This window comes from Pan troglodytes, chromosome X, assembly GCF_028858775.2.
Source record: "Pan troglodytes isolate AG18354 chromosome X, NHGRI_mPanTro3-v2.0_pri, whole genome shotgun sequence".
In the NCBI taxonomy this organism is placed as follows: domain Eukaryota; kingdom Metazoa; phylum Chordata; class Mammalia; order Primates; family Hominidae; genus Pan; species Pan troglodytes.
The window spans coordinates 83,555,841-83,576,305 of NC_072421.2; the positions used below are offsets into that span (position 1 = coordinate 83,555,841).

Here is a 20,465-nt window from a genome sequence, read left to right on the forward strand (position 1 = left end):
AACTGTAAGTCCAATTAAATCTCTTTTTCTTTCCAGTTTCGGGTATGTCTTTATCAGCAGCATGAAAACAGACGAATACAGTAAATCGGTCCCCATAGAGTGAGGCATTGTTGAAAAGATACCCGAAAATGTGAAAGCGACTTTGGAATTGGTTAACAGGCAGAGGGTTGGAACAATTTGGAGGGCTCAGAAGAAGACAGGAAAATGTGGGAAAGTTTGGAACCTCCTAGAGACCTGTTGAATGGGATTGACAAAAATGCTGATAGTGATATGAACAGTAAGGTCCAGGCTGAGGTGGTCTCAGATGGAGCTGAGGAACTTCTTGGGAACTCGAGTAAAGGTGACTCTTGTTATGTTTTAGCAAAGAGACTGGCAGCACTTTGGCCCTGCCCTAGAGATTTGTGGAACTTTGAACTTGAGAGAGATTATTTAAGGTATCTGGTGGAAGAAATTTCTAAACAGCAAAGCATTCAAAAGGTGACTTGGGTGCTGTTAAAAGCATTCCATTTTAAAAGGGAAACAGAGCATAAAAGTTCAGAAAATTTGCAGCTTGACGATGCAGTAGAAAAGAAAACACATTTTTTGAGGAGAAATTCAAGCCTGTTGCAGAAATTTGCATAAGTAGCAAGGAACCTAATGTTAATCCCCAAGACCATGAGGAAAATGTCTCCAGGCCACGTCAGAGACCTTCACTGCAGCCTCTCTCACCATAGGCCTAGAGGCCCAGGAGGAAAAAGTGGTTTCATGGGCCAGTCCCCCCATATTGTGTGCAGCCTAGGAACTTGGTGCCCTGTGTCCCAGCCACTCCAGCAGTGGCTGAAAGGGCCCAACATAGAGCTCAGGCTGTGGCTTCAGAGGTGCAAGCCCCAAGCCTTGGCAGCTTCCATGTGGTGTTGACCCTGTGAGTGCATAGAAGTTAAGAATTGGGGTTTGGGAACCTCTACCTAGATTTCAGAAGAAGTATGGAAATGCCTGGATGCCCAGGCAAAAGACTGCTGCAGGGGTGGGGCCCCCATGGAGAACCTCTGCTAGGGCACTGTGGAAGGGAAATGTGGGGTTGGAGGCCCCATACAGAGTCCCTATTCTGGCACTGCCTAGTGGAGCTGTGAGAAGAGGGCCACCGTCCTCCAGACCCCAGAATGATGACAGATCCACCAACAGGTTGCGCCAGGAAAAGCTGCAGACACTCAACACCAGCCTGTGAAAGCAGCCGGGAGGCAGGATATACCCTGCAAAGCCACAAGGGTGGAGCTGCCCAAGACCATGGGAACCCACCTCTTGTATCAGTGTGACCTGGATGTGAGACCTGGAGTCAAAGGAGATCATTTTGGAGCTTTAAAATTTGACTGCCCCGCTGGAATTTGGACTTGCATGGGGCCTGTAAACCCTTTGTTTTGGCCAATTTCTCCTATTTGGAATGGCTGTATTTATCCAATACCTGGACCCCCATTGTATCTAGGAAGTTAACTAACTTGCTTTTGATTTTACAGGCTCATAGACAGATGGGACTTGCCTTGTGTCAGATGAGACTTTGGACTGTGGACTTTTGGGTTAATGCTGAAATAAGACTTTGGGGGACTGTTGGGAAGGCATGATTGCTTTTGAAATGTGAGGACATGAGATTTGGAGGGGCCAGGGGCAGAATGATATGGTTTGGCTGTGTCCCCACTGAAATCTCAACTTGAATTGTATCTCCCAGAATTCCCACGTGTTGTGGGAGGGACTCAGGGGGAGGTAACTGAATCATGGGGGCCAGTCTTTCTTGTGCTATTCTCGTGATAGTGTGTAAGTCTTACAAGATCTGATGGGTTTATCAGGGGTTTCCGCTTTTGCTTCTTCCTCATTTTTTTCTTGCCACCGCCATGTTAAGAAGTGCCTTTTGCCTCCTGCCATGATTCTGAGACCTCCCTAGCCATGTGGAACTGTGATTCCAATTAAACCTCTTTTCCTTCTCAATTTCGGGTATGTTTTTACTAACAGCATGAAAAGGGACTAATACACTATAAAAGGAGAAATGGTCCTCTGAGCTACTTTTCCAAAGGAAATTTAGGATTATAGCAATGTTGAAAAGTTTTCTTAACCCTCTCTGCTGGCATCAGACTTCCCACTTTTCTGCCTGACCACATGTTCCCATTTTTAAGTAGTAGCTCTACATTTCCCCACTGAAGTTTTCCTTGTGACTACGCAAAACCATATTAGTTTTTTTGCTTCTCAGAACTCACATGACAATCTGAGTAACACTTACGTTTACTCAAATATTTTTTTACAAAAAATTTTTTTCTAGTTAATGATATTATGTCTCCCTCCTATGAATCCCTAGAGTACACTGTTTGTTGGTACCTCTCATATTTTGCATCTTCCAGCTACTTCTGTGCTTGTTTTATCTGTTCAACTAGACTGTGAATCTCCTATGGTCAGGGAATATCTTATTCATCTTTACGTACCATGAAATGCCTAGCACAATATGTTGTACTTGGTTAATAAATAGTCTTGTTCCATTAGGTGAGCAGTAAGATTATGAGCATTTCAAATCAGGTATCTCACCTTCTGCTTCTAATACTTATAGTACATAGCTTAGGTCTAGACACAGTGATGTATAATGTATACTTATTGACTCCTATTTACTGAAATAGCCTCAAGAAATATGTTGTAGAATGCATGATATCTAATGCTGGAAACAAAAAATTTGAAACAAATAAGTGAAAGAGCAGGTAAAGTAGTCCTTAACTTTAGTCTCATAAATAAACAAAATAAATTGAAAATTTATACATGAAAAAAGTTCAGTAATTGGATTTAGAATTTAGAATTCAAGGTGCTATGGTTTCAATGTTTGTGTCTCCCCACAATTCATTTGTTGACATATGCAATACAAAAGTATTACCTCTTAATACCTCAAGTAGGCCCACAATGCAAAAGTTATTAAGAGGTAGGGGCTTTGGAAGATGGTTAGGTAACAAGAGCTCTGCCCTCATAAATGGGATTAGTGCTCTTAAAAAAGGGTTCAAGGAAGCTTTTTTATCCCCTTGCCTGTATGAGGACACACAGAAGGTGCCACTTATGAGGAACGGGTCCTCATCAGACACTGAATCTGCTGGCACCTTGATTTTGGACTTTCCAGCCTCTAGAATTGTGAGCAATAAATTTCTATTGTTTATTATAAGTTACCCAGTCTAAGGTATTTTTTCATAGCAGCCCAAATGGACTAAGAAAGTAAAGAAAAAAAATTAACAATAAAAAAATGTTATGCAACCAGGTTTTCAATAAGCTAAATAAAAATTAGAATTGAAAGTCATAAAATTCCTTAACTGGAGAACTAAAACATCATGCTTGTGAAGATTTAGCCACTGAAATGTTTATAGGTAAGGGGATGGTGTGAAATGACTTACTCTATAACCATCTTTTATATAAACAAAAACTGTGAATAATAAAAAAGTGAGAAAATCTCTACAAATACAACCTTCACAACTGTAATAACTGCCCCCTTTACCCCCTAAACAAACACAAAATACAAATAACCACTCTACTATGCTTACAGGTGCCTTTCATGCATGTCATCGTTGAAGAACATAACTCAATGACCCGAACAGCAAAAGTTCCTGGTTCCTCTGCTGGCACTGTCAAAATGGAAATCTAAAAAGCAAAAATAAAGTATCAGACACAGCTGTTAGATCTCATTTTCATTCTTCTAACATTAAAATGCTGTTAACTTCTAAACTGAGTATCTTTTTCAAACATCTCTTGATGTCTGAAAAAAATATGGCTTGTAAGGATTTAATTTTGGAACAGAATTTGAAACATATTTATGTATCATTTTCATAATTCTCATAGATAATAACTTTTAAATATCTTTAATATTTATTAAATCCTTACTTACTATAGGTTTCTTACTATAAACTTACTACAGGTTGAGTAACCATTATCTAAATTCCAAAATACTCCAAAATCCAAAATTTAGCACCGACATGATGCTCTAAGGAAATGCTCATTGGAGCATGTTAGATTTTAGATATTCAGATTAGGGACATTCAACTGGTACACTCCAAAATCTGAAAAAAATCTGAAATCCCAAACACTTCTGGTTTCAAGCATTTCAGATAAGGGATACTCAATCTGTATTTTTCAAAGGATACAATTATGACTTCTTAGTTCTGAAATATGTGTATTTTGCTGTTTGAAATCAGACCATATTAAATCAATCTTGATTACTCATAATGGCTAAAAACAGCAGTTAGCATTAATAATTAAAGATGTTACCCATTCCAATTATATTGAAGCAAGCAGTCAAACTATATATATATCAAAACATTTGAAAACAATTTTTAAAGACTCCATTAATAAAACTAGAAATTCAGAATCAAAAGTAAAATGTAAAATTATTCTTAAGTACTATTTATTTATATGTAGTATGCTATCCTAGGCATTAATGATATGCTAGATGGCTTTATATTTTAAAACTTTAAATGACCTTCAGGTCAATGTTTTTTTTTTTTTTTTTTTTTTGAGATGGAGTCTCACTCTGTTGCCCAGGCTGGTGTACAGTGGTACAATCTCGGCTCACTGCAACCCCCGCCTCCTGGGTTCAAGTGATTCTCATGCCTCAGCCTCCCAAGTAGCTAGGATTACAGGCATGCATTACTACACCTGGCTATTTTTTTTTTTTTTTTTTTTTTTGTATTTTTTGTAGAGATGGGGCTTCACCATGTTGGCCAGGCTGATCTCCAACTCATGACCTCAAGCAATCCAGCCACCTTGGCTTCCCAAAGTATTGAGATTATAGGCGTGAGCCACTGCGCCCGACCCAGGTCAATGTTTCTTTGTAGATCCTAAAGTTTCAATACTAATCCTCAAACTAATATTCATCTGAGGAAATTTTATCCTCTCACATAGAAAATACTTGTCAAAAGGGAAAAGCCCATTTGCACTTTGCCCTATAAGTGCTATGCTACATTTTGACTGAGAATGTCACAGTGATGGCCCAAAGAGGAAACACCTAAAACAAATTTTACATAGAAATTATTTTGATAACCATGACTATCCTACTTTTATGTGCATTTCTAGCCTCAAAATGTCTCAAAACTTTATTTCTCCATGTTCCTCTTAACTCCCTTTGTTCATGATAGAAAATGTACTTTAGCATTAAAGAGATAGAAGCCACTAAGACATTGAATGTTGAACAATAGTTAAATGAGTACAACTAAAAACATGACCATAATTGGAAAAGTACCTTAATGACTTCAATAACATGTAAGGACGTCTTTTGATTTCTACGACTATCACCTTTTTTTTTTTAACTGAGATGCAATTAGTAACCTCCTACTACAGTACCTCCGTCACCTGAACTCTGAGAAGTTAACTGTCTCAAACCTCATAGAGATGATAAAAAACCATCAAAAAAGAATTCCCTCAACCCTCTACTATCACTTCCATAAAATTTACCTGGACCCACACCTATTCTTCCCTCTAAGTCTCATCATTCTATCAATACTGCACAACTCAAAAAAAAAAAAAAAGAAAAAAAAAAGAGAGAAGATGAAAGAAGAAAACTCTCTACAGGGAACAAAGAAAGACTATCAGGACACACACTTTAGACTGATCACTCTGAAGGATATGTAGAAGGCAGATTTGAAGTAGACAAGATGAGAGGCAGGGTGACCAATTACAAGTCAGAGGTGATGAGAACCTAACTGGAACAGTGAGAAAAGGCAGATCAAAGCAACTTTTAGGAAGTACATTGAAGGACGTGAAGTTGATGAGATGTCAGAGAGGGAAGGAAGAAGTTGCCATTGAAAGGATGTCAGAACTGTTCCCAGAAGTAGAGAACACTGGATGAGGAGCAGTTTGTGGAGGGAAGATGGTGAGTTCAGTTCTGAGTGTATTCCATTTGACAGATGTCCAGCAGGAAGCTTAGCATGTGGGCCAGACACTCCTGGGAGATACAGAAGTGTCTGTCACCAAGATTTATGCAGAATTGATATCATGAGACTACACAGAGTCATCTAGTGAGTATGCCCAAAGCAAGACATACTGTGGGCTGAGGGAAAAATACTGAGGAGCCCTGATATTTAAGGACTGGGTAAAGGAACAAGAGCCGACTAAAGAAGTAGAGAGGAAACAGCCAGAGTCATGAGGGGAACCAAAGAGCAGTTTCATGGAAGCCAAGAGTACAAACTTATATAATATATAATTATATAATATATTATATAATACGTATTATATATAGTATATAATATGTATTACATATTATATATAGTATATAATATGTATTACATATTATATATAGTATATAATATGTATTACATATTATATATAGTATATAATATGTATTACATATTATATATAGTATATAATATGTATTACATATTATATATAGTATATAATATGTATTACATATTATATATAGTATATAAGAGCAGTTTCATGGAAGCCAAGAGTACAAACTTATATAATATATAATTATATAATATATTATATAATACGTATTATATATAGTATATAATATGTATTACATATTATATATAGTATATAATATGTAATACATATTATATATAGTATATAATATGTATTACACATTATATATAGTATATAATATGTAATACATATTATATATAGTATATAATATGTATTACACATTATATATAGTATATAATATGTATTACACATTATATATAGTATATAATATGTATTACACATTATATATAGTATATAATATGTATTACACATTATATATAGTATATAATATGTATTACACATTATATATAGTATATAATATGTATTACACATTATATATAGTATATAATATGTATTACACATTATATATAGTATATAATATGTATTACACATTATATATAGTAATGTATTATATAATTATTATATAATGTATTATATATCTTATATATACATAATTATTATATAATGTATAATTATATATTACATATTATATACAGTAATGTATTATATAATGTATTATATAATACTATATATATAATGTATATATAGTATTATATACTAATATATGTATTACATATTATATATAGTATATAATACATACTATATATAATACATAATATATAATACATAATACATAATATATAATACATGAAATATATATAATATATAATACACATAATATATACTATATATTACTTATATAACATATATAATATATAATATATTAATTATATAATATATAATATATAATACATTACATAATATATTATATAATATATAATATATAACAGCATATATGAAGTATATATAATATATAAATAATAAGTATATATAATATATAGCATATATGTCTAATATATATTATATATATACTATATATTATATAGTATATATACCAGCATATATGAAAGTATATACTAGCATATATGAAATAGAAAGTAGTATATATATATACTAGCATATATGAAATAGAAAATGCTTGTGTATGTGTGTGTGTGTGTGTGTGTGTGTGTGTATGTGTCTGTGTCTGTTTTAAAAAAATGGTGCCAGCAGCAGTGGGGAGAGGCTGAAGATACAGGAGAGAGAGCAGGCAATAAAGGGTGGTGTGTGTGTGTGTCAAGAGCACTTGTCAAAAGGGCTGGCTTTGAACAAGGAGGGGAGCCTCCTGATTCATTCCTGGGCTGAAGTACACACGTGGTGGTGGGGCAGGAAGTCAAGGACTACTGCGCGTGGTGGACAGCCTCACTATTTTCAGCGAAGCAAGGTTGGTGGGGGAGGGGCGGCAGGTTGAGAGGAGCAGGGGATAAGCAGGGTGGGTAAAATCAGGAAGACTAGGATTAGGCACTGAGGGAAAAGGGAAAGGGGCTGTCTGAGGCCAGTGGAAGAACTGACTGGTGGTGTGTGCTGAAGGTCCAGCTGAATAACGCTGGCACCCTTGTGTCTGTGGCATGGTTAGTCTGTCTGGTTGCATGGTTTTCTTAAGCAGCCATCAGTGATCCAGATGAAGATTACAGCCTGACTCAGGGATGGGATCTTCCTCTGTGGGTGTAGTGAAAGGACATGACAACATGGGTACTGAGAGTGTCAGACAAAGAGCAATTCAGAAGATTTACTATGGGGTCTAGCACAGGGAAAAGGAAAAGGGCAGAAGGCAGATGATAAACTGAAAAGAAACAGGGAATGAGGAGTTGTACGTCTCTTAACAGACTGGGTGGGGGTAAGAGAATGAAAGAGCTGGAAGGATAGGAGCAGATTAATGCCACTATAGATTCATGACCTTCAGACTCAACTGGTCCATTAATATTGCCCAGCAATTTGACCATGAGACAGTACACTCTCCAACTCCTTATGGTGATTATTTTACATCTTTCCTTGAGCTTCTACCCATCCACATTTGCACACCCCCATTCTCAAAAGATGACCTCACCTTGTTTATAATTTAAAGAATAAATGTAACCCATAAGATGTGAATTCCCAAATCTACAAATGCATTCACCCTCTGGTTTCAACGTGTCTCCCATCCCATCCAAGGGCAACATTTTTGCCTGTTCTCTGAATTTTAGCCTCCCCAGCCTTTGCCTGGACCTTGATCTATCAATTATCCTCCTTCTTACTTCGGTATCTTCAACCTCTCCCTCTCTACTGGCTTCATCCCATCAGCTGAAATATATACTAATCTTTTAAAGTAAAGAGACACCCTCTTCATCTCCACATCCCTCTTCAAAGACCAGTTCCTCTCTCTTACTCTTCACAGCTTAGCTTCCTCCAAGAGTTATCTCTATTTGCTCTCTTCACTCTTCTGCCTCCCTGGCACTCTTTGATCCACTCACAAACCTCATAGCTTACTGGGAGATACAGACAATAAATCAGTAATTGTAGGACAGTGGAGTAAGTAATATAATAGCTGCTGTACTATTTCTTCTACCCGCCCATGCTCATACTTGTCACACTGAACTACAGTTGCTACATATCAGTATCTGTATTCTCCAGACCGTAAGCTATTTGAGAGCAGAGATGCTATCATAGTGACCACTATCTCCTTAGAACCCAGCAACACTGGCTGGAAGGTAAAAGGCACTCATTGTTTGCTGAATGGCTTAATGAAAGTATTTATGCTTACACATATAACAAGTATATTTGGGGGACTTTTTTGTATATAACGTTCATTTATTAGCAATAAAAATTGTTACAAATGAATTGACTTTATCCACTCACATATTTCTTTTATATAAGAAGAAGCTTTCAACTTAAAGAACTTTAGGAGCCTACCTTTAGCAGTGGCATACAGAACTGAAAGTCACGCCTACTGAGTAAGGTGAGTTTATCAATCACTATAAAATATGGTCAGAAGGAGAACTGGTACCCTGGAATTTAAGAGGTCTGACTGAGGAAAAATCAGAGGCATAATGACATTCCTCTATGGAACTGGGGGTAAGGAGAAAGAAGAGGGTACTGAAATGAACAATGGTGGTAAGTAAATACCATAACCGGGGACATGTGTGGAAATACATTCAAACCAGGCCTAACAGTGGACTTATAGTCATTGCCATAGGGTTGGCTACTGTCTTTTCCTACCAGATTTTTAAATGTATTCTCTGGGGATTCTCTTTTTCTCCTCATAACAATGTATTTTCAATTTCACAGAAATAATCGTCAAAATCTAGTATTTAGTCTGATTTTCCTAAAATAAATCTGTTATATAAGATGCAACTATTTGTTCCACTGGATGGAAATCCTTAAGAAACCAATGCCATTACATTATTGCCATCATGTATTTTTTAAAAACACATTTAAAAAATATGACAAGCTGAGTACCCTAATCCAAAAATCCGAAATCCAAAACGCTCTAAACCCACCCCCCCCCAAAAAAAGCCCTAAAATCCAAGCACTTATGACCCCAAGCATTTTGGAGAAGGGATACTCAAACTTTAGTACATATAGCTTAATACGCTGTATTTTGCCAGTATTGATTTATACATATTACCATGTAGATTAAGTTCGTAACAATGTTATTAGCACAGGACTGAATGAGGTTTCATCTCACACCTGTTAGGATGGCTATTATTAACAAGACAAGACATAACAAGTGTTGATGAGGATACAGAAAAAAGCAGACCCTTTACACTGTTGGTTGGAATGCAAATCAAATCTATACAAACATTATGGAAAACAGTATGGAGGTTCCACAAAAAAATTAAAAATAGAATTATCCTATGATCCACCACTCCCATGTTCAATGCAGCATTATTCATTGCAGCGAAGATTTGGAAACAACCTAAGTGTTCATCAATGGAAGAATGGGTTTTTTAAAAATGGGGTGTGTGTATGTATAAACAATGGAATATTATTCAATCTTTAAAAAAGAAGAAAGTCCTACCATTTCCAACAACATAGATGAACCTGGAGGACATTATGCTAAGTGAAAGAAGCCAGACACAAAAAGGAAAGTACTGCATGATTGCACTTATATGTGAAATACAAAAAGCTTCAAATTCATAGAAGCAGAGAGTAAAACGGTGCTTGCCAGGAGCTAGGCAAAATGTGGAGACGTTGGTCAAAGAGTACAAACTTTCAGTTACACAAAAAGAATAAGTTTTAGAGATCTAATGTACAGTACAAGACTACAGTTAATAATATGGTATTATATATTTAAAATTTGCTGAAAGTAGATCTTAAGTGTTCTCACCACAAAAAAGGTAACTATGTAAAGACATATGTTAATTAGCTTGAGTGTAGTGATTAGTTCACCATGTATATATATACAGAAACATCTTCATATATACAACTTTTATTAAAAATATAAAGGACTGAATTTACCTGTTGATCTGAATCTGTTTTTAGGACAGATCTATCTGTAATCAGCACTGCCCTGGAGATCTGCCTGTAATGCACAAAACAGTGAAGCAGTAATTCTGATTCCATGGATAAGTTTCGTTTATAGTTATATAACCACCAGAAGGCACATTTCAAAGATTTAAGTCAGGATAAAAGTGTCACCTCCCAAAACCAAGTCAAGTTCGGCTTTAATCTTTCCTTGGCTCATGAAAGAAGAATGCCTGACCTACAGACAAACCCCAGCTGAAGCAAAGGAGTTGAAATTATGCTAGGCTTCCCTAAAACCAGACCCTGTAAGTGAAGTAAGATATTGAATATATCTTTGGTTTGGCATTTATTTGCATGTTACCTGAAGAACAGAATTATACAGGAATGTCAATAAAATTACCTTCGCTTGCTAATGGGTGGAGGGGGCCTTACCTGTATTGCACACGTGAGCACATGTTCTCAGAAAAGTAACTGTCCTCCACGAGGAAATGCTCAGAGATTATTCTCTGACCAAACTGATCTATAATTGCTTTACATCTATAAAGAAGATAAGCATACCATAAAAGTTCATATTAATGATTAAATAATTGAGAAAAACAACGTAATCGGCTACCAATTTTGAATCTAAAATGAATTTCTCGTGAAGACAAGATTTAAAACTTGCCTACAATTCCACGTTTTCTGACACAAAACTGACAGTAAATGACAGAATATATATTCTTGTTGCTATTTTGAGGGCTTTTAAAGTACAAAATGAACATGGAATACAACTTAAACATGTATTTTGAATGCCATTAATAAGAATAAAGTCAGGATAAGAATTATAGTAAACCATAAATTTCCTAATATTTAGGAACATAAAAGCATTTCCTTTGTTTAGAAAACAGGCTTTTTTTTCCCCCCTTCACAGCTCTAAGAAAAGAAAGAGAGAAAAATTGATTAAATACCTTGCTATACCATTCAGAGCCTGTAAAGGGCTTTTACGAGGTTTTTATTTTTCTGTTAAATGTTGGTTTCTCTTTTGTCCAAGAATAGCTATATGGTCACGTGTTGGATAATGTTTGAAACAGAAAAATGTGATAGAGCTTCTTTTAATATCTGTTTCCACTTTACTTCAAAGGATGATCATAGAAAGATTTCTTTGAAGTGCTGTTTCCAAATAAGGAAAACACTTATGCACGGACATTATCAGGTCTCTGTCATCTGATATGTGTTAGAACAATGAATCATATAGAACCCTCCATTGACCTTCTTTCAATGTGTCTAGATAAAAGGATGAAAATTAGAATCCATCTCCTTGCAGTGCCACAAGTTATAAATGTACTTTATAGGGCTCATTATCCAAACTAATGGACTAAGGGCAACATCCTTGAAATGGACTTACCAGCATTGACAAAGCCAGTATGCAATATTTCAGGAACTATATGCAAATGACTATGTGTTTGCTATATCTTTTGATTATGGAAATATCAATTTATTTGTGTCACAGCTTCTCCTTTGGGGAACAGAATTATTTTATTAGAAATGACTTATGTGTTGTTGCCCCTCATAAAATGCAAGCAAATTAATTCCAAAAGCATACTGTAAAATATACTGGTATAAGTTAAAATCTGTTCAATCACTTAAAAAATAAGCCATATAAGTGATATTTTCCAGGAATAAAGGCATTAAAAATAAAATGACTAACACTCAAGACCAATAGTGAGAGGAATTTAATTTGTATTTCCTAAAGGCAGATTATAATATGCTGGTATTTTTTAATAAATGGCATCCCACTGTTGTAAGGATAGTCTATGATGTCTAGTGATGTTACATGTACATAATAGATATTTTAACCAATTAACCACCTTTTAATATAACATTTGTAATATTAGGTTAATATTTACATGATTTTTTTCCATCTCATCTCCACCTTCTTTCTCTTCTACACTTCTGTTTCTATACATACCTCTTCATATTTCATTGAACTAGAGCTCTTGCCTTATAAAATACTTAACAAAATAGATCTGAAGTATTTACATCCGATATTCTCCAAAATAATGTTTTAAAAACTGAAAATATAAGTAATTCACTCAGTCTTCTATTTTAAAACACTCATATACCATTTGAAACACAAAGTGCTTCAGGCAATTGAGAAGAGAAATCTGCTGTCATTAAACATCAATCTCTATTTGTCCTGTAAGCACTGACAAATCTTTTTCTTACCTTTAATTCAGAGACTATGTAAAGTCAAGAGGAAATAACTGGGCAGAAAAAAGGGGTTGTTAAATTTCTATATCTTGATAGGGGCTTAGGTTATACAGATTTATCATTTGTTAAAACTCAGTTAAGAAGCACTTAAGATTTGGACCCTTCACTGTATATAAATTTACATCAAAAGAAAAACACTTAACAAATATTGAGCTCCAGGTAATAATATGCAAGCTGGAAGTATTTAGGGGAAATTTTACTGACATCTGCAATTCACAGTCAAATGCATTAAAAAGATGACTCGATACATGGATAGAGGGGTTAATATTTGGGTAGACGTGTGACTGAACAAGTTTATTAAAATGTTAATTATAGAATCCAGGAGGTGGATATACAGGTGTTCTCTTGAAATTCCTTCCATGTCAGTATAAGTTTGAAAATGTTCATCATAAAATGTTAAAATAAAACTGGGGGAGGGGGTCAGTGTTAATATAAATCTCAGACCTGAGTGTAAGTCTTTAAAAAGGGTTCCCATTTAAACTGTATTATTAAACCTGGCCCTCAAGCTTTGTAGGCTTCTAAACATGAACAAGGTTGTTTTGGTGGTAGCCATACCTTTGGTGACAGACATTTGTTTCAAAAGTTATGATATTAGAAAGAACTAATGGAGATCACTCAAAAGGCAAGTATGGGGGTTTGGGAGTTAGGGAGCTCAACCATACCAGGAGAAGATACTAATACATGTGCCTATTTATGCTGAGGCTTCTAAAGAAACGGTGATTCTCAGAGCAGGAGGAGGAAAAGGAAGCAAATCAGAATCACACCTGGGGGACTTTTTGAAATTATAAAGTACCCCTGGAGATTCTGATAAGCTCCCAAATCCCAGGAAAAAATCACTGTCAAGCGTGCCACTGCTACTGTTGTATCTCTTATGTTGTGCTAGGTGGAGAAAAGTCAAGGGCTATTGGTACAGATAAAATATTTGTTTCTGCAGAAATTGAGGTGATGGTCACATATGCCCAAGTCTCAGTCTGGTAGATGATAGTAACATGACTCACCTGATAATATCACGCTGAAGTACTAAGACTCTAGGCTTAAGCAAAACTGCTCAAATCAAGACATGTTTAAGCAAGTGATAAGATATGTTTTCCTCTCAGACATTTAACTTACTGTCATATATTCAGCGTAATTGGGAAAACAATGAATAAAAAAACATTGATTTTAGATCTAAATTTAGTCTTTGTATTATAAAGATTCATATAAAAAATTAGATGACATTTAATTAACAGAAAGCAGCAAAATAAACAGCGCTGCCAGAGTCATGAAAATACCCCTCCCACATAAACCTGAGGAAGGCAGGAAAGATTAAACCACGTAAGATTTAGTTGAGGGCCTTGCTGAGCCTCATAAATAGTAACTTGAGGAGGAACGTAACAGGTGTCTCCAGTTACAGGGACACAATGACCAAGCTGACCATACAGAACACTCAAGCCAGACAGAACATTTCTAGAGCTAAGCTTTCTAAATCAATAAATCACAAGTTATTCAGTTATTGGTTCAACAATATAAGTGTGTAGATAGCAAAATGATGATGAGGAAGAAAATAGTAAGATGAAAACTCAAAATCTGGAATTTGGCCCAGAAGAGAAAAATAACACTAAAACAAGTATTCAATCTCTGTGATCTTCAGAATGAATATACCAACTAATTTTATGATAAAGAAAGCAGAAATCACATATGGAATAATTTAAAGGAAAATGTACTAAGGAAATTAGAAGATTCTCAATCACTGAAGAAAACAAAATAATTTTCCCTAGTCACTATGCCCTTCTGAGCTTTCTCAAACACATTAGTTCAAATGCCACCTCATCCATAAAACCATTTCAAATGCTTCCCACTCATTTTTCTTGGGTGAAAAACACTCTACTAGTTCTAAACACCATTAACAGGCAAATAACTTCAAATCTATAGTTTTAGGCTCTGACTTCTGTTAAGTTCTGTATCCATATTTGTAATTGTCTATTATCTACTACTTTCTGGATAGACTCCAAGCTCCCTTTTAATAAATACTTAATTGAAAAACAAAAATTGTATATAGTCAATGTGTATAATGTAATGACTTGATATACACTGTGTAATGATTACCACAAATGAATTAACACATCTATTGCCACCCATCATTACCATCTGTGGGTGTCATGAGGAACTTAATACCTGCTCTTACCAAATCTCAAGGAAATAATATACTATTATTAGCCAAGCATTTTTTAAAACTAGCACGCTGCAAACTGAGTTTATCATGGCTCCTCACCTGCTCCCACTCCCTTGGAATCCCTATGTCAGGCAATGGCATAATCAGCAGTTTTCCTACCTCAAATCTCTTTTTATATCTAGTCTGCTATAACATTTTGATTGCACTTTATAAATACTTCCTGAAACTAGCCTCTTCTCTCCGTCTCCACTGATACTGCCTTAGACTCTTACAATGTCTAATATGATAATGACCTGCTAGCAAATTGGTAGTTCATTTGTTCAACATAAATGTATAGCATAACAACCATGTGCCAAGCACTGTTCTAAGAGGTAAGAATAAAAATGTTTTGCCCTAAAGGACAAGATTCAGACAGAGACAATTTTTGAAGATTCAGGCAGAGACAATTTTAAGACAATAGCAAAGTCCAGTGATAAAAGATAAGGATAGGGAATTACACAGTACTAGAAGAGGTACCTAACTCATCTTATGGTGGAGGGGTGGAGTATCAGGGAATGCTCTTTGGAGGAAGTGACACATTTGTTGCTTTTAAAGGATAACATACAGTTAAGCAAGCAAATAAGGATACAGATATCTCAGGTAGAAGGGCAGAATTTGCAGGGTTACAAAGGCAAGTAAGAGAAGAGCAGGTACAGAGACCCATGAACAGATCAGTATTATGTGACAATAAAATGAAAAGCAAGTAGGGAAGAGAGATGAGCCTAGACAGGGAGACAGAGGCCAGATTACAGAGTCTCACCCGTCATATGTCATGTAAAAAGGTCTTACACTTTATTCTGAGATTATATAAAGGCACTGAAGCTTTTTAAATAAGGAGGGGGCCAGATCTGCATACCGAACAGATCTCAATGTGCAATTATCTTATAAATTTAGTTGTTCTGTAATGTCCCCCAGTAGACTGTAAGTTCCTTAGAACAAAGACCCTGATTGTCTTATTCTCTGCTGTATCCCCAGTGCCTGGCAAAAAGAAAACAAATAATACTTGTTGCATGGATGGGTGAATGGATGGATGGTTAATGAAGTATTCCGTACTTTGTGAATAGTGTAGAGACAGGAAAAAAACGATACAGAATCTCTGATTTAGGAGGAAAAGAATCACTTTCCATCACAGTGCTTCTTCCAAATCATTGCCAGAATTACTAACTTAAAGTAGCAAATTTAATCTTGTTACCTCTGATTATAGTCCAAATTCCTTATTAGCATAGCACAGAAGAATCTTCACAATAGGTCTCCCCCACCACTGGATTCCAAGGTCTCCAATTATATTAATAGTTATTGTTAGCTAACATAGCTAGCACTTACAATGTGTAACAAATGGTTCTACAAGTTTTGTCTATTTAGTTAATACTTATAATAACCCTATGAAGTAGGTGTAGTCAATTGTCCAAGTTTCTAGATAAAGAAACTGGGTCACAGAGAGTTAAACAATTGCTCAAGTACACACAGCTAGTGACAAAGTCAGGATCCAAATCCAATCTATCTAACTTTAGAGCTGTACTCTTTACTGAAGTCTCCTTGTATACAAGGGCAAGGTCCATGTTTCATTCACTTCTTTATCCCCATAACAACTAGCACGGGGGTTGGCAGACGTTAAGTATCCAGAATATGACCACTACCATTTTGCAAGCAGGCCATGCTAAAATCAGTGCTTCAGCAATGACAAATGGTATTAACAGTCAGTCACCTCAAACTTGGTCTCACATTCTATTCATTACTAACTTCCAAGTATCTAGAAAAGGCATAGACAGCCGGACGTGGTGGCTCACGCCTGTAATCCCAGCACTCTGGGAGGCTGAGGCCGGCTGATCACCTGAGGTCAGGAGTTCGAGACCGGCCTGACAACATGGCAAAACCCCGTCTCTACTAAAAATACAAAAATTAGCCAAGCGTGGTCACGGGCCTGTAATCCCAGCTACTAGGGGGGCTGAGGCAGGAGAATCGCTTGAACCTGGGAGGCAGAGGTTGCAGTGAGCTGAGATTGCACCACTGCACTCCAGCCTGGGCAACAAAGCGAGACTCTGTCTCAAAAATAGAAAAAAAGAAAAGAAAAGTCAGAAAAATATATCTGACATCAGAAAATATATATTCCTGACATCAGAAAAATATATTCCTGACATCAAGAAAGAGTCATAGTAGGAAAGCTGGTAAGTGAGACAGGTGAAGTACACAGGAAACAGCAGCTGAAGTAATTAATTACAACTATTGGTTATAGATGTATCTGGTCCTAGTCCAAGGCCATCTCTACCCTACCGATATATCAAATACTATACTACTAAATGGCCAGATCTAATTTACAGGAGTTTTACCTGGTCAGCATAGCTGCAAAGGAAAAGAAAACTGTTCAACTAGAACATTCAGTTTTTCTAAAAACAGTCAACGGAAGCATGCAGTATTAGAATTTAGTGAAAAGGTTTAGAAAAGAACCACTGATGCATACCTACATCCTCTCAAATAAGAAAGCAGAACCAATCAAACAAAAATGAAAAATAAAACCTGGCTGAAAATAGGTATGCATTTGGTTACATATTCCATATACCATGATTTAGTGTGCCTCCTCAATGCCCTATTTCTTCGGTCAAAGTTTGTACAGTGTTTTGATGTATAATCACCACATTAAACTCAATGCTATGATCACTTATGCCTCTCTCAGTTTTCCTAAACGGAGAGTGCAAAGAAAAGCACAAAAAGGGTTATAGCCAGTCTTTAATCTTTAATCATTTATTTAACTCAAAGTTATTCAGTATAATGGCTACTAGGAACCTGCCTTGGTTCTGGAGATACAACAGTGAGATCCTGCCTTTTCTTATACAGAAATTATAAAATGATCATACGAGGGGATGTGACAGTGGGGAGTGGAGACTGACAGAGGGTTCTGATGTAGTCTGTGGGATCACAGAATAAACTCAGAACTTTGACTCAAAGTATAAGTAGTTCTTAACTGTCCTAAAGAGGAGAGAGGATGTCAAGTGTTCCATATAGAAAACTAGGAAAAGAAAGGCAAACTAAAACCATAAGGAGACAAATGCAAATCTTTGCAGATTCCTTAGTGAGTACCCTAATTATACTTAGAACATAACAATTGTTTAAGCCAGCCTTGAATCCTTAAAAAGAAATGTATGTTGGATTTGCCTAATACAATGTCAAGGTTTTTCCCTCAAAAAACTATCCCTCACTTTATGTTCAAGTCCTAACAAAATATCTCCTATTACTGGTTATCTCTCTTGTATGTTTGATTTTGAATGGCAAAGCTGTGTTTGGTAAAGATACGCTGACCTGAGCCAACTTCAGTCAATGCTAGCTTTTATTTATAGAGACTATTTGACTTGCTAGTTTAAAGAGGAAACATTTAATATAAATATGGTAATTATTACTGAAGGTATAAATATGAACTTATACTTTTCAAGTATTGCTTGAGTCTTAAAACTTTTAAAGATCACTTAAGCAATTTAGTATAGTGAGAATATTGTAGATGACAGTAGTACTATGATTACAGGTCAAGTTTTAAAAACTGGCAAGTTACAGAAATAAATAATTATAGCTTAGAATATATTTTCCAGGAAGAGATTCATATACAGAATCCAAAATCATTGCATTCTGAAAAAACAAGATGGACAAGAAGATCATGTTCACTGGAAAACTGGGGTTCTAGTAATATAACAATATAATTAATAGCACAAGAAGACTGTGTGCTATTTAATTTATATTCATAAAAGCAGGCACATCCAAGTTGTTCAACTTTTTTAAATTTCTCACTGGGACTGAAGATTATGCATTATGTGAGAATGGCTTACATTTGAGCATATAAAATACTTTAAGATAATTTATTTCTAAATAAGGAAAAGCCAAGTACTTTCTAAGAACATTATCAAAGAACTATCTAAGAACTCAACCAAGGCATGTCAAATCTAGAAAGATATCCAGAGATTACTGCAGAGTCCATGTCATTCATCTTACAGATAAAGGATCCGGTCCAGAGGAAAGGATTTGCCCACTGTCATTCATGGCACTAGTGGAAATCCAAGTCTCCTCTCATTCAAGGGCTACACAACCTTTACTCATGCCTTAGAAGTTACAAAACAAGACATGTCTTTCTATGAAGATATTCTTAGAAGCAGTCTGCCTGCTATTTAAAATTCACGTTTGATTGTTGGTATATCTGGCAGTTTCATATTGATACGGCCTTAGACTGAATTAAGACCTAGAGCCCCCAGTTTGTCATGGAACACAGTACCCTTTACTAAACCCTCAATTTTACCTTACAGATCAGTGTTATCTAATCTAAGGACTTCCTATACTAGATTCACTTGGGGTTTTCTTTAAAACTGCAAATTACTGCATTCCCCCTAAGCATATTAACCAATTTCACTTTCTGAGGGTGAAGAACAGAAATCTGCATTTTTGCCAAGATTACCTGGTAATTTTGGGGCACATTAAAGTTTGAAAACCACCAATCTAGAGATTCATTTGGTCTCTAGACCATTAGCTTTCAGCTATCTGTTGCAACTGGAATCTGTACCAGATCATAAAAAAGAGCTCCTCTGTTTAGAGCATGTCATAAAAACTAAGTCAAAGGTAAGGAAAAGGTAGCCTTTAGTTCAACAAAGGCAATTACTATACTAGCATACCTTTAAAAAACAAACAAACAAACAAACATGAGCTATGCAAATTATTCATGTCACATGGGACTGAAATGGGACCCCAAGGGTAAAAGAATCTAAGCAAATAAACACCAAATAAGCAATTCATTATCTGGCTTTCTGTCATGGGAACATACTCTTGTAGCAAAATGAATGCACAAAGAAAAATGATTCTAGAAGTCTAAAGACAACTATTCCTTAACTTCAACAGAGTTCTTCATGAATCAAGATGTTAACATCCTGGGCCTTTAGGGATTAATTTTTCTCTGCAAACTATCATGTTTCATTTTGTACTATCCTTCTATAAAAGTGCTAAAGGTACTTTACAAGCCGTTTAAAATACGTATCAATGTTATCTTATACTACAGAATTACTCTTCTAAAGCAAATTTACTATCTAAGCATTACATATTTCCAGAGTTGAGGATTTTCTTCACCGTAATTCAAAATACTAGTTTTTTCACTACAACTAGTCTATAAGAAGTTAATAGACATTGTATGCCACTTAAACAATACAAAACTTTTGTAAAATGAAAGAAATAGCTTAAAATTTATATTATTTAAGCTTCCAGTTCAAATATTAAAATGTTTTATAAC

At 35.6% G+C, this 20,465-nt stretch overlaps 1 protein-coding gene and 1 non-coding gene across 11 annotated transcripts in view; both read right to left on the reverse strand.

The window, feature by feature from the left end:
- The window catches only part of CHM (CHM Rab escort protein), a 187,764-nt gene that overhangs the window by 29,518 nt on the left and 137,781 nt on the right, over positions 1-20,465 (reverse strand). For all 10 annotated transcript variants that reach the window (XM_024353228.3, XM_001146272.5, XM_063804190.1 and 7 more), the window contains 3 exons: positions 11,203-11,307; positions 10,765-10,828; positions 3,534-3,630 (listed from right to left, as the gene is read on the reverse strand). In XM_024353228.3, the coding sequence (XP_024208996.1) occupies positions 3,534-3,630; positions 10,765-10,828; positions 11,203-11,307 (266 nt within the window). The remainder of the gene's footprint in view (positions 1-3,533; positions 3,631-10,764; positions 10,829-11,202; positions 11,308-20,465) is intronic.
- Positions 13,766-13,836, reverse strand: MIR361 (microRNA mir-361). The gene has a single exon (NR_035766.1). It is a non-coding gene; the product is annotated as a microRNA mir-361 (primary transcript).